The following is a 15,818-nucleotide window of genomic DNA, read 5'->3' as shown; positions in this document are numbered from 1 at the left end:
GTGGGTTGTGAGCGATGACAGAAAACCCAGGCTGAATCTTTTTGGAGCCTGAAAAGAGATTTTTAACTGAGAGAATTTTTTTCCCTTTCAATCACCAAGATGCTTTAAACGTCTGGATGTCAGTTTCCCAACTTCTGAAGGAAGACAACAACAGTAAGAAGAAGGATTGCTGTGTGTTTTGCACTGGACGAATGAAAAAGAAGATTTGAACTTTTTTTTATTGGAAAGGAGAAAATCTGAGCTTTCATTTTGCTGCAGGATGTTAGTGATGGTGACTGTGTGACTGAGGGGGGTTTGAGTGGAAGGTTTTCTGAGCTGAAGTGGATTCATTTTTGACTTTGAGCTGAGGAGAATTTTATTCCGTTTTTTGGTTGAGTTAAATTCATTTTTAATTTTGAGCTGAGGTGAATTTTATTCCTTTTTCTGGCTGAGATGAATTCATTTCCAATGAGGTGAATTAGGTTCTAATTTTGAGCTGAGGTGAAGTTTATTTGTTTTACTGAGGTGAATTCATTTTTAATGTTGAGTTGAGGTAAATTAAGTTTAGTTTTGAGGGGAGGTGAGTTTATTTTTGATTTCGAGCCGAGGAAGAGTTGCTTTCTGGTTGATTTGAGGTGAATTTTGTTTTATATTTTTAAATATATTTTGTGTTTTGAGGGAAGAGTTAAGGTTGCTGGGCTTGTAGAGACTGACCTACCTGGTTGTTCCCCTGGAGATGGCCGGCAGCAGCTCCAGCCCCGGCTGCAGCCCGGGACCCGGCGCTGGGGGCGCCGCGGGTGAAGGGGCTCCGGGCCCTGTCCCCGGGCCCGGCTCCTCCAGCGGCGGGAGCGCCGGCTCCACCGCCTCCAACCCCCGCAAGTTCAGCGAGAAAATCGCCCTCCACAACCAGAAGCAAGCGGAGGAGACAGCTGCCTTCGAGGAGGTGATGAAGGATCTGAACGTGTCCCGGGTAAGTGGCTGAAGCACTCGCACCCTCACCCCGGGGGACAACAATCACGCGAACGCCAGGCTTCGGGGCCTAGGCAAGCTGAAGCCGCAGCAAATACTCCAGCGTTAAAAAAGAAATGTAATTAAATGTGTGCAGTGTAAATACACATTAAACTATACACGGGAGAAGTAATTTACACGTTAAAAATATCTTTAACATATTTGAATAATTAAAACATTTATAATATTAATATTAGGATATCCATTGCTTCTAATTGATGTTTAAGAATGCTTTAAACATACTTAACACTAAGTATGTATAATTTTAACTTGTTTTGCATACTAATTACTTTTGCCTGTATTAAAAGTACAACCAGAGGTATTTAAGTTTCTTAAATTGTGTTAAAATATTATTTTTAACTTAAATGATGTACTTTGAGGTATATTTTTATAATATTTGGTTGTCCTTTCAATACATTTAAAACTTTAACGTTTATTATTTGTAATTATATCACTTGGTGCAGTTTAAAATCATAGTTTGTGTTTATAATTGAATTTTTCCAATGGTTTACTATCGTGCTGAAGCGTTTATTGCAGGATGAATTTATTTGCATTATTGCACTTCAGAAAGGAATTAATTGGGTCTGAAACATTGAGACATCTGGTGGTTGTGAAAAGTGCTATATAAATGCAAGTTTTTTTTTGTCATATTTTCATATCCAGAATTTTTAAAAGCAGCAAGTCCTCTGTTAAATCAGCTGCATGAGTATAGTAATCCGAGAATTACAGAATCCCTACAATGGGGAAACCAGGCCACTTGGCCCAACAAGTCCACACCAACCCTCCAAAGATCATCCCACCCAGATCCATCTCTCTACCTGTTACCCTGTAACCATACATTTCCCACTGTTAATGCCTCTAACCTATACATCCATAAATACTATGGGCTATTTGGATGGCACGCTGGCTCAGTGGTTAGCACTGCAGCCTCACAGCGCCAGGGGCCCGGGTTCGAACCCACTCTCGGGCGATTGTCTGTCTGTTTGGAGTGTGTGCATTCTCCCCATGTCTGTATGGGTTTGGTTTCCTCCCGCAGTCCAAAGATGTGCAGGCTAGGTGAATTGGCTGTGCTAAATTGCCCGTAGTGTTCAGGGATGTGTAGATTAGGTGGGATGCTCTGAGAGCCGGTATGGACTTGTTGGGCTGAAGGGCCTGTTTCCACGCTGTAGGGATTGTATGATTCTATGAATTTAGCATGGCCAAATCACCTAACCTCCCTGTCTTTGGGAGGAAACTGGAGCATCCAGTGGAAACCCACGCAGACATGGGGAGAATGTGCAAACTCCTCACACAGTTACCCGAGGGTGGACACAGTTTCCCTGACACTGAAGCAGCAGTGCTAACACTAAGCCACCATGTCACCCCGACATGACTAATGCACACTCCTCAACCTCTGTCATCCCCTTCCCTTGTCAACTGAGCTGTGTGGGGGAAATAGTTACGAAGTTTGATAGTTCACTGAGAGAAGACATTTCTCTTCAACTCAGTCTGAAATGGCTGACCACCTTATAATTGACATGGGTCATTATGTTCTCAACTGCTCCAGGGAAATAGCCTTTCAGTATCTATCTTGTCAAGACCTCTCGTAGATTTAATGTTTCAATGAAGTCAATTTTCAGTATTTTAAACTCTAGAGGGTATGGAGATCTGCAGTAAAAACAGAAGGTACTACTGCGGTTAAACAGAGAAGTAATGTTTTGAGTCCAATGACTTTTGTTCAGAATTGTCAAAGTGTTCCGAAGAAATGTCATGAAACTCAGTGTTAAATCTGTTGTTCTCTCCACAAATACTGCTAGACCTGATTAGTTTCTCCAGCACTTTCAGTTTCTGTTCCAGAAGGTGTAGATCCATTTACTCAGTCTATTTTATAGGGCAAGCCTCCCATCCTTAGATTAATCTCGTTTGTTTGTGGCTCGGTTGGTAGCACTGTCACCATTGAGTCACAAGGTTCTGGGTCAAGTCTCCGTCTAGGTTTTGAACATAATCAGAGGTGTCAGATTTTGGATGGGATGTAAAATGGAGGCTACGTTTGCCTGCTCAGGTGGATGTATAACTCTCGTGGCACTTCTTCGAAGAGGCATTCTCCCTGATGCCATTGTTAATATTTATCCTTCAGTCAACATCATAAAAACAGATTATCTGGTCATTATCACATTGTTGCTTTTGGGAGATTGCTGCGTGCAAAATTGGCTGCTGCTTTTCCTACATTTCAACAGTGATTACACTTTTTAAAAAAAGTGTTTTGTTTGCTGTAAAGTGCTTAGAAACATCTAGTGTTTGTGGAATTTGCTGTATAAATGCAAGTCTTATTTTTTTAAATGAATCTTCCTTGGGTATGGCGACCAAAACCCTCCTGCTGCCTATCCAGGACTGTGGCGTTTACCTGTTGATTCCCTTGAACCATCCTGCGGTGTCACTCTGTAATCATTCCATTTCTTCATTTTTCCAATATTCAGGGAACCACTGGCAAATAAAATTGTGATCAGAGATAATGGGAACTGCAGATGCTGTAGAATCCAAGACAACAAAGTGTGAGGCTGGATGAACACAGCAGGCCAAGCAGCATCTCAGGAGCACAAAAGCTGACGTTTCGGGCCTAGAGCCTTCATCGGAGAGGGAACTGGAATAAATAGGGAGAGAGGGGGAGGCGGACCGAAAATGGTTAGAGGAGAAGATAGGTGGAGAGGGGAGTGTAGGTTGGGAGATGGGGAGGGAATAGGTCAGTCCGGGGAGGACAGACAGGTCAAGGAGGTGGGATGAGGTTAGTAGGTGGGAAATGGAGGTGCGGTTTGAGGTGGAAGGAGGGGATAGGTGAGAGGAAGAACAGGTTAGGGAGGTGGGGACGAGCTGGGCTGGTTTTGGGAAGCAGTGGGGGGAGGGGATGTGCTTGGCTGGTTTTGGATGCATTGGGGGAAGGGGACGAACTGGGCTGGTTTAGGGATGCGGTGGGGGAAGCGGAGATTTTAAGCTTGTGAAGTCCACGTTGATACCATTGGGCTGCAGGGTTCCCAAGCGGAATATGACTTGCTGTTCCTGCAACCTACGGGTGGCATTATTGTGGCACTGCAGGAGGCCTAGGATGGACATGTCATCTGAGGAATGGGAGGGGGAGTGGAAATGGTTCACGACTGGGAGGTGCAGTTGTTTATTGCGAACCGAGCGGAGGTGTTCTGCAAAGCGGTCCCCAAGCCTCCGCTTGATATTTCAGAACCCTCTCCCCATTCCTCCTCTCTGATGAAGGGTCTGGGCCCGAAATGTCTGCTTTTGTGCTCCTGAGATGCTGCTTGGCCTGCTGTGTTCATCCAGCTTCACATTTTATTATCACTGGCAAATAAAAGTTGTGTTTCAAGGGATGTTAATTCTTGTGCCCAACATTGAAATTTATTGGAGACAGGCTGAATGGCCTGTGCTTGAAGAGTGTTAGATTCAGAACTATACTTTGAAGGCAATATTTGCAATAGGTGGTCAATCTATAAAACCACTTCCCTGGGCAGATGATGCAACTAATGGGATAGCTAATTAAAATGCAAATGGAATAACCTCTTACAGAAAATTAGGGAATGGGATCCAGAATATGAGTAACTTGCAACCTGGTACGTGATGAGTGTAGTGTATCTCCATTGACTGGATTGCAGCGTAAAGTGTTTGCAACAACATGGGTTCAGTTCAGCCCCATTTTTCTAACCTTGCTTGAGGCATGGTGACCCTCTGGTTAAGCTAAAATTAGTCATCTTTGTTTAATGGGAGAGCAGCCCTATGGTCTGGTGGTGACTTCATATTTACTCGAGGAACAGGTGATAGTGTTCCTAAGGTTCCAAAGCTTTCCAGTCTGGGGGATCTTCTCTGCTGTTTCTGAGTCGAGAGTTGACTCATTGTTGAGATTGATCACAGTGATTCGTCAGTAACTCCCATTATTAGTATGATGTGTGACTTCAGGATGGTAGAACCCAAACTAAATACATTTATCATTTCTTTCTAGTTCCTTTGTTTTCATAGAATCTGAGTACAGCACAAGGAGGCAATTTGCCCCTTTCACTCTGCACCAACTGTTTTTCAAAAACAATACAATCAGTACTGGAAGGCAGATGCAAGCCTATTTTGTTGACACGAGAGATGAAATGACCTTACTTGCTTCTGTAAATCAGATGTTGATTCTGTTTGAAAGACAACAACTTGTGGAGGGATATTGTGCCATTTAATGCATGCATACATTATCCTGTTATGGTGCAACTTTGTTCCTTGTAAGGTCATAAAATTGAATAATTAAGTGAACAAACCCTGGAGTTTAGTCATTATTTATCAGAGAACTCAGCAGATTGAGGGGGTTTCAGTCTCCTGATTTGATACATTTAGCACTAAATTGCTTGCCAATATTTTTTGTTTTGGTTGCACATAACTAAAGTTGTTTTTAATCAGAGTAAACTTTACATTAAAATTGTCTCCTTAAGCTGACATGTTTAAGTACTGTTAAGTAAGCAGTGTTTGCTTTATTGAAAACAAATTCAGCAAAATAATTTGAATTTCTTTTGTGTTTTCCTTTCGGAGTGTTAGTCAGGAAGTGCGATGGGCAGAAAATGGGTGTCAAGTGTGACGTTTTCTATCATGAATAGATTCTGAGAAATGGTAACTAATCATATTGCTCAGTTTGCTGATCTATTTTGTCTAAGTGGTTTGTGACAGGTTAAAATGTATTGGGCCTACAGAAGGATTAAAGTCCCTTGCATAAATGTGGCAACATCTTGTTTCCCTTGTGCTTGAACGAACTTTTACTGCACCTGAGAAACTTGTTCTCCAAGCCCTGCCAATTCATTTTATTGTACAATCCACCAAGAAATCTACTTATCTATAACCTAATCCTTTTAAGTCAAATCTGGATAACAGTTGAAGATAATTACCAGCTTTGAAACACTGGCTTGTTGAACAAATTTGTCTATGTATGTCCCAAAATTTGAGGTGATTCTGAGCGCTTTGTCTGGGCCCACTCTGAGATGTAGGCCTCAGTGAAACATGGACTTACTTTTCGGTAGCTAATGGCCCAAATAGCTGCAACATTTGGATTGGTGGCATATAGCTGACCTGCCAATGCACGATAATATGAAGCAGGTTCTGCACCTTGAAGTTGCAGATAGTAAAAGGATAAGGGTAGGACATCAAGAAAAACTAAAAGACAACAACTTATGGAGGGATATTGTGCCATTTAACGCATGCATGCATTATCCTGTCATGGTGCAACTTTGTCCCTTGTAAGGTCATAAAATTGAATAATTAAGTGAACAAACCCTGGAGTTTAATCATCCCGTGGATGCTGGAAATCTGAAAAAAAAACAGCAAGTGCTGGAGAATTTAAACATTAAGAATTGTCTACTATCTGGGATCTTCACACTCCAGTTTCTTCAGGCAGTTCTGGACTATTTGTGCTACTTTGACTTTGTATTAGTTTGACCGCAGGGGGCATTGCATCTGTCATTTGCTGACAGCACAATGCTCTAGAAATAGCAGCTTAACAGTTTGGAGCTACAGCCTGCTGCATAGGGCCCATGATATTCCTGGAGACAATGTTTGATTTTAAAATCACAAGGAGCAGTGCGTTTCCTAATTGGACGGTTGGGGAAGCCTGTATGGAGACTTTTCTTCATCACTGCTTTGGTCTGTATTCCGAAGGCGGTTATTTGTGCTGTATTTAATTGTTCGAAACAGTGTCAATCTCTGAACTGTGTAGCATGAGTCATAGGAAAGTTTTATTCTGCATGGTTTTGGTTGTGTTCCATGTGGATGACCAAGCTATTTTGTCAATTCCTGTTAGTTTGGCCTTGAACACCATTTGGTTGTTAGCCTCACTGCTTCCAGATGTGTATTTGTGAACTTAGGCACTTGCTGTTTGGTTTTTGCTGGAATGTTGTGTTATTTATACAGAGCTTAGCCAGCTCTTTCAAAACAAGTTACACACACTTGTTTTAGAATGCCACACCTCTGGTGAATATGGCAGCTTGGTACGATCTCAGTGTTGGTACCTTTGAATATGGCTATTCCAAAACTCTACTGGCGGGCCCCCCACTGTACACCTGGGATTATCTGAACCTTTCCTGCCTGTATCCTAACTTGCACATGTTCAGTTGATCCTTCACCTATCTCTCTTTTTCTCTGTATTCAGACATATGGTTCCTTTATTTCATTTTAAAATTCTCATCCTTGTTTTCAGAACCTTTCATGGGCCTTACCCCTCCCTATCTCCATAACCTTGAGTTATCCAATTCCCTGCATTCTTCCAGTCTTGACCTCTTCCGCTTCCCAGTTTTTGTTGTCCTTTCGCTTATCCGAGCACTTGTGTTTTTATGGTGTTCTTCCCAACCAACCTCAGAAACGTAAACAAATTTCTACTGGATACTGTTTAACAATGTTTTGTAATGAGATTAAATTGCACAGGCCCAACTCATGTTGGTAGCTTTGTATTGTCAAGTTCAGACTGTCTAATTAAATACAAAACCTGTAGCCACATGAAGCATTGCCTCTTTACTTGCAAGACTCTAAAATTCTGAAGGCCTCTGTGTTTTACTAACACAACAGAATGTGGTGATTACAATTATGGTGTAATTTTTGTTTGATCTTTCTTTGGTTTACTCACTACCTGCATGCAGCACTGAAGTGACTGGTGGATGTTCTGTTTTTGGTGATGGTGGGACTGCAAGATATATTTGCCAGAGCACTGGGAGGGTGCTGTGGGAACGCCTCACCCACACAGTGACTGGAAGCTCATGTCTGAGGTAGTGCCAACCTGGATTAAATGCTCAGAGTGTGTCTTGACCTCGCAGCCTGGAAACTCTGAGGTCAGAGTGGCAACAACTGAACCGCATTGACAATGGTCTCAACATAGAACTCACCAGCTTCAAAATCTCCCCACCCCCAGCCTCATCCCATGTTAGCCTTCCCTTTCATCCCTGTCTCATTGACCTGATATAACCTGTCCATCTTCCTTCTTACGTATCTGCTCCACCCTTCCCACTGACCAATCTCTACAACCGCCTACCTACATCCACCCATCACAATCTCACCTACCTGCCCCTAACCCCATCTCCCATTTATTTCTGAGCTCCCTTCACCCTTCCCAGTCCTGATGAAGGATACAGATCCAAAATGTCGACTTTCCTGTTTGTCTGACGCTGCCTGACCTGCTCTGTTCCTCCACATTGATGTGACATGTTGGTGGAGTGATCCCATGGCTTGAAATTTCCAGCTGTGTCTGTGACAGGAATCAACAGCCACTGGTAGATGTAATAAAACAAAGCACTGCAGATGCTGGAAATCAGAAACAGGAATTGCCGGAGAAACTCAGCAGGCTTGGCAGCGTCTCTGGAGAGAAAGCAGAGCTAATGTTTTGAGTCCAGTGACCCTTCTTCAGAAACATTAATTCTGCTTTCTCTCCACAGATGCTGCCAGATGTGCTGAGTTGCTCCATCAGTTCCTGTTTCTGTTTCACCTACTCATACCTCTTCTTTCAAGGCAATAAAACTGTTGTTAGCATAGAGAATATCAGAGTTAGCAATTCAACAAAGAATTGTTTTGAGACATTTCATTTTATTCGCATTCCAGTGTAGATTGACCATTGCATTAATTTCCAATGATGGGGAGTTCAACATAGAATGTAAACTCTGTCGATTGAGATACCTGAGAATAATTCAAGACAGGCAGTTCACAACTACATTCAGCATTGTCTGGTCTACTAGAATCATAGAATATAAAACCTGCAGACATCATTTTTTCTTAAACATAGAATGGTACGGTACAGGAACAGGTCCTTCAACCCACTGTGTCTGTGCAGACTTTGATGCTGCTGTTAAGTAATTCCATCTGCCTGCACATGGTCCACATTCCTCTATTCCCTGCCTGTTCATATGTCAGTCTAAGTACTCTTAAAGGTGTTATTGTATTTGCTTCGCCACTCCCGCAGCACGATCCAAGCAGGTACCGTGCTTTATGCAAAAACAAAACTTGCTTCACATATCTCCTTCAAACTTTCCCCTCTCACCTTAAACCTATGCAGCCTAGTTCAGAGTCATACAACATGGAAACAGACCCTTTGGTCCAACCAGTCCATGCTAAACATGATCCCAAACTAAACTAGATCCACCTGCCTGCTTTTGGGCCACATCTCTCCAAACTTTCCTACTCATGTACTTCTTAGTATTTTACATTTCCGACATGGGAAAAAGAGTCCAGCTAGCCACCCTGTCTAAGCCTTTCATAACCTTATATGTCTCTGTCAGGTTGCCCCTCAGTCTCTAAGGCTCTGGCGAAAAATAATCCAAATTTGCCCAATATCTCCTTCTAGCTAATACACTCCAATCCAGGCAACATCCTGACAGGCCTCTTCTGCAAGCTCTCTAAAGTCTTCACATCCTTCCTATAATGTCGCAACCAGAACTGCACACAATACTCCAAATGTGGCCTAATTAAAGTCTTATACGGTTGCACATGGCTTGTCAACTTTTATACTCAATATAAATTGATGAAGGCCCCAGTTGATGGAGGCACCCATGCCATATACCTTCTTTACTACCTGATCCAGTTGTGTTGCCACTAACGGGGACAATGAACTTACCCCATCTCCCCACTGCAATACCCCTGTATATCAGTGTTCCCAAGAGTTATGCTATATTTTCATCTTACATTTTGGGAGAGCAGAATGCATCACCTCACACTTGTCTGGTTTAATCTCCATCTGCCATTTCTCTGCCCAACCTTTCAACTGATGTATATCCTGCTGTATCCCTCCTCACTGTCTACATCTTCACCAATTTTCATGTCTGCACGCTTAGTAATCGGACACCTACATTTTCATCCCAACAATTTATACACATTACAACAGGTCCTAGAATCTCTGCTGGCTCTTTGCAGGTAGCCCCACCTGCCCCCACTCTTTCCCCACCTCTCTACAATGTGTTCATATCTGTCAGATTTCTTTCTGAAGGCTATTATTGAATTAGTTTCCATCACCCTATCGGGCAATGTATTCCTGATCATTGCAGCAGCAAAAAATTCCCTTGTGTTACTTCTGGTTCTTTTACTATACGTCTCAAACCTGCATCTTGTAGTTTCTGATATGTCATACTGGAAGTAAGTACCCTTTATTTACCCATTCAAACCTTTTACAATTTTGTGTACCTCTATCAATATTCCCCAGTATTAGAACAACCCCAGCTTTTCCATACAGCTAATCCCCCATCCCTGGAAGTACTTTAGTAAATCTCTTCTGTAACGTTTCCAGGACCTTTTAAGTCTTTCCTGGAATGGTGGTGCCTAGAATAAAGCACTGTGCTGTTGCTGGAACTGGACAAAGTTTTCATCTGGATTTAGCAATGTTTCCTCACTTTTGTCCTATGGGCCTGGTTATAGAGCTCGGGGTCACATCTGCTTCATTACATTTGGGACCCACCATCAGATCACAGAGAGAGGAGACAGTAACTGAGCACAGTAAAACATCGCAGAATGTTTTGCAGGGGTGCTATGGTTAGTTGTGGAAAAGTTGAGGCATTTGTTAGAGGAAGAGACTACAGGTTAAGTTTGATGTCAGTTTTGGAAAGTGATGAAAGGTCACATCCTTAACCCAAATATATTAGCACTGAGTGAACCAGGCATGTTAGAACAGGATGTTGTACAACAGAGAGGGGGAGACAGAGACAGACAGACATGGGGGTGGAGTCTGCATCCGGTTTTGCCAAGCTCAATAGTTTGTGGGTTGGTTAACATTATTTTCATGGAGGTCCTCCTAGGACAGATACAGCATTGGGATAGATACACAGTAAAGCTCTCCCTACTCTTGTAAACTGAAAGTAAGACTATTTTTGCATGGTCCCCATCAAACACTCACTCTATACTGTCACAAGGAAGTGTCTGTTCTACAATCTCAGCAGTTATTCCTATCTGTGTTGTGATATTATTCCACCAGCCACACAGGTCACACTTTGGCCTCAGAAGTTTGCTCGTTGATCAGGAGGTGTGACATGCAGCTGCCCAAATTCATTTCATTTGGGCCCCTGACAGTGATTGGACAGAGGGGCCTTTTATTCCACCTATCTGGGCTAAACTGGGAAGCTGATGCCAATGGTGAAAGCCAGTAGTGTTTGCTGAATGTGACCTTGCATGTGTGTAACATGTATGGCAACAGGAAGCCATTATTTTACGCCTTATGTTAAAGGTAGACTCATACTTTGTGGAGTGAAGGGGAGGTCTGACGTTAAATTGGACTTGACTCAATAAATGACTAATCTGCTGTGTGAGATCATTTAAATAACTGGTCACACTATAAATTTATTTTTAATGCCAGTGCTCAGTGTTATTTCACCAGCCTTGTAATTAGAAAATAGTAAGTTAGCTTGGAGTTCATGATCAGTAATGGAAGCATTGTTTTAACATTTAGTTTGTAATAAAATACATTAATCCCTTAAAAAAAACTTGAGACTGGGGAGGATCGCAAATAATTTTTTTCACCTCCCCGGCTAAAGGCTTACTGAGTTATAGACCCATATATGACTGTGACCTCGGCACAGTACCTCAGTTAATTTTCATCTTACAATATACCTGTGTTTGAAGATTGTTTGACTGTGGGAACATTACAGTTCTGATCCTGACATTAGCAGGCACGCTCAGACAAGGCAGGGTTCACTAGACAAGCATCAGGACCTTGAATTATTTTTCCTGTCCTGATGTGTCCTGACACTCCCACCTGCAACAATGGTTGATATCAACACAGACCAGAGATTCTTTTCTTTCCTTTCTGTGCGGCCCAGTGTTCGCACCGCCTACAAAGGGGCTGATGCTGTTTGTCTTAAATAATGTGACATTCTGCTGTTCAGCCAAGATCAGCAGGGATTCATAACTGGCCACACAGTTGCACGTTAATGTTTGTTTGCTTCCAAAGGCCTTCCAAAGTTGCTCTTGACTTTAATTTGATGGTGTGGTTGGAAATACCTTTTATCATTTATTAAATTTGGTTAAATAGAAGGAAAAATTACAGCAAGCAGGAAATCTGAACACTAGAGAGAACAAAAACCAATTAAAATATCAGGCATGAGTTCTTCATTATAACTGGCCAATTCCACACCTTGAATATAAACCTAGCTTTTCCCTGAAAGACCGCTTGTATATTTCAGTTTTGTTTTAGCAAATAATTGCTGAAATTTATTGTGTTCTACTGTGGCTTATCATGCCTTTTGTTTAGGAAATAGAAGAAAATCCTTTATAAGTCACAACTTTGACTTATTGTAAAGTGCAATGTGGCCAATTAAGCTCTTTCTGAGATAAAGTCATTGTAATACCGGAAATGTAGCAGCCAATTTGTACACAAGATGACACAAGCAACAATGAGATCATGACTGCGTAATCTGTTTTAGTAATGTTATCATGGGATATATATTGGCCTAAGACAGGAGTCAGCTCAGTTTTAACATGATTGAAATGTGGGCATCCTGATAGTGCAACACTCCCTCTTGTGCTTCGTTGGAATGCCAGAGTTTTTGTTTCCAAAATATATTTTATTCATAAAATTTGTGAAAGAAAACTACATTGAAAAACATTTGCAAATTCTGAGAATTTTTAAGTGGAATAAAATTCACCTCATGCTGGATACAACGTACTGTACATCATGTTCCAATCATTCATACTTAATTAAGAATCATTCAGTATTCATAATATTTGCAATGAATGTTCCTTTTCCGGTATACAACATGAGGGCAAAACATTTCAGATTGGAAATCCTCAAAAGTGCAATTGAAGTAAACATTTCTCTGTTACACCATGTTCTACTTCAAGATGCATTTTTAATACTCTTGATCTTTACAATGCATGCCCTCTATTAGGGTTAGAGGCCAAGGGATGCTCTATTTTCCAGCTGTTTGGCATACCATGGCTGATGGGCCTTAAGCAGTAAATTTTGCCCATTGTGCATCTTCAGCAGCTGCCTCAATCCTCAGTATCTGTCAGCTGTGGTACTGTAACTTTGGAATGTCCCAGGCTGCACCACTCGATTGAGGACAACTCTTTGCACTGGAAAACTAATGAGCTTCAGGCAGATCAAAGGTGCAGTTGATGTTTGTTCCAGTGTGCGCTCTTGGGACCAACTATAGAGTAGAGTCCTGCATCTCAGAGCTCAAAATAAGCCTCATCAAAAGTGTGCCTTTCCAGATCATTGCAAAGGCACTTGTTCAAAGCAAGGTCTTGTACCCACTACCCATTGGCAGTGCTGCAAGAGTTCCCGTGCTGACCCACATCTAGGAATGCCTAGTCATATCTTTGTCATTGAATGAATAAAAAAACATTCCATGCAGTTCTTAATTATGTATGAAGACCCAGAAGCATGCAGTTGAGACAGAGCAAGACTCTGAGTCAGTGACAACCCTATTGTTTGGGAAGCTGGCAAAGTGGAATGTACTTTTAGATAGCAGTAGTGACACACCTATGGTGGGGTTGGAGTTGGCCAAAATTTCCAAGAAAACCATCTCTGACAATGCAGCAGCCCTGCAGGGTTAACTTCACTCGCAATATTTTGACTGATGAGACTTGAACATGGAGTCACTTCATATTTCAAATAATTTTTCCTTTTAAGTTTTGATCCATTGAGGTAACTTACTGTTTTCGGCATGTTGGGCAACACGCCTGAACGGCACCGAGCAACTGAGAAAGGGCAGGTTTTGCACAAGTGTGATGAGCTTCAGGGCAAAATGTTTTTGGCAAGTTACCAACGTACAAAAGGTCACATCCAATAAGAAAACAAAAACACCTGTCTACATTTCAATTTGTTAATTTTTTTTCATGGGACCAGGTTTGGCTTCTCCTTTCACCTGCCTCTGTAAAGAATTGTAATACACGTACAAACAAACACATACATGGAAAACAGCATCTTTAAATTAGCAAGTTTGCCTCCTGTGTGCCTGTTGTGAGATCTAAATTCCACTTTTCTGGATTATTATTGGAAACGTCTAGGTAACATAGCATATCAGCGTTTTTAGATTTTAAAAATATTCTGGACTTGCATAAAAGGGGGTGAAAATGCCATGGTTTAGAGATGATACAAAACCAGTAAAAGTAGAAAAAAGTAAGGAGGAGTTAAACAGACTTTTGAAGCTGTTGATTGGTGAATGAATGGCAAGTGAACTGGATTTAATTTTATGCAGAAAACTCAAAGTACAGCATTTTGAGGAAAAAATGTAAAGAGGCAATAGAAACATGGAAAATAGGAGCAGCAGTAGGCTATTCAAACCTGCACCACCATTCATTACGATCATGTCAAATGATCCAACACAACAGCCTGTTCCTGCTTTACCGCATGTTTTTTGGTCCCTTTAGCCCCAAGTACTATATCTAACTGCGTCTTGAAATTATATCGCATTTTGGCCTCGACTGCTTTCTGTGGCAGTGAAATCCGCAGGCTCACACCTCTCCGGGTGAAGAAGTTTCTCTTCATCTCAATCCTACATGGTTTACCTCATGTCCATAGACCACGATCCCCAGTTGTGGATTCCCCGGTCACTAGAAACATCCTTCCTGCATCAACCCAGTCTGGTCCTAGTGGAATTTTATTGTCTCTGTGATACTTTCCCCTCACCTCTCTGAACTCCAGTGAATGTAATCCTCACTGATTCAATCTCTCCTCATACATCAGACCCACCATCCCAGGAATCAGTCCGGTAAACCTTCACTGTATTCTGTCTATAGCAAGAACATTGTTCTTCAGATAAGGAGAAAAACTGCACACAATATTCCAGGCATAGTCTCACCAAGGTCCTGCATAATTGCAGCAAGATATCCTTGTCCCTGTACTAGAATCCTCCCAGTTTGAAGACCAATGTACCATTTGCTTTCTTGACCACCTGCAAGCTTACCTTTAATAGTTGATGTACAAGGACATTCAGGTCTTGTTGCACATTCTCCTCTCAATTTACGGCCATCCAGATAATTTGACTTCCTAACTTTACTACCAAAGTGAATAACCTCACCTTTATCCATATCTGCCAACATTTGTTGATTTAGTCAACTTGTCCAAAATCACACTGAATCATCTCTGCATCCCCCTCGCAGCTCACCCTCCTACCCAGCCTTGAGTCATCTGTAAATTTGAGATGTTACATTTATTTCCATCATCTAAATCATTAACATATATTGTGAATGTCTGGGGTCCTAGCTTTAATACCTGTGTTTCCCCACCAGAGACTGCCTGCCATTCAGAAAAAAAACTTCTTTGTTTTCACACTTTGTTTCCTGTTTACCAACTAGTTTCCTATCCATCTCCACGCACCCCAATAATTCATGGTTCGTGTTATGATCATCATTGCCAAGACAAGCTTTGTATTCCATATCTGTTTAGTTCATTTACAGCTACTGCAGTAGGATTTGAACTTACATCCTGAAAACAGTAGCCTCTGCATTGCTAGTCCAGCAACATGGCCACAATGTCACTGCCTTCCCAACAAACTAGGTGGTGCAGGAATAGAGACACCTGGGGATTCACATGCACAAACCTTGAAGGTGTCAAGACACGTGGCTATAGTCTCTAAAATGGCAAACGTGAGGATCCTTGACTTTATAAAACAAGTCACTGAGCCGAGTAAAACAGGCAAGTGAAGCTTTGAAGCAACTGGTTACCTCTTGGTTGAAATATTATGACTAATTCTGAGCAGAAACTAGAAAAACAGTTTATTATAGTACCTTTATTGGGATAAAGTGTCCCGTAGAGCTTTTCAGGAATACATACAAAACAAGATGTTCGGGCCTTGGAGAGGTTGCAGTGGAGGTTTGCCAGGATGGTACCAGAGATGAGAAGCAGAAAATGTTAGCAGAAA

The 15,818-nt window shown here is 41.8% G+C and overlaps 1 protein-coding gene across 3 annotated transcripts in view; it reads left to right on the top strand.

Moving 5' to 3' along the window:
- crtc3 (CREB regulated transcription coactivator 3) overlaps positions 1 to 15,818 on the top strand; it is a 78,535-nt gene continuing 62,717 nt past the window's right edge. For 2 of the 3 annotated variants that reach the window (XM_059640199.1, XM_059640200.1), the window contains exon 1: positions 1 to 949. In XM_059640199.1, the coding sequence (XP_059496182.1) occupies positions 716 to 949 (234 nt within the window). In that variant the 5' untranslated portion in view covers positions 1 to 715. The remainder of the gene's footprint in view (positions 950 to 15,818) is intronic. The other variant, XM_059640198.1, reaches the window with a different exon arrangement.

Source organism: Stegostoma tigrinum, chromosome 36 (assembly GCF_030684315.1).
Source record: "Stegostoma tigrinum isolate sSteTig4 chromosome 36, sSteTig4.hap1, whole genome shotgun sequence".
In the NCBI taxonomy this organism is placed as follows: Eukaryota; Metazoa; Chordata; class Chondrichthyes; order Orectolobiformes; family Stegostomatidae; genus Stegostoma; species Stegostoma tigrinum.
This window is presented reverse-complemented; position numbering and strand designations above follow the sequence as displayed.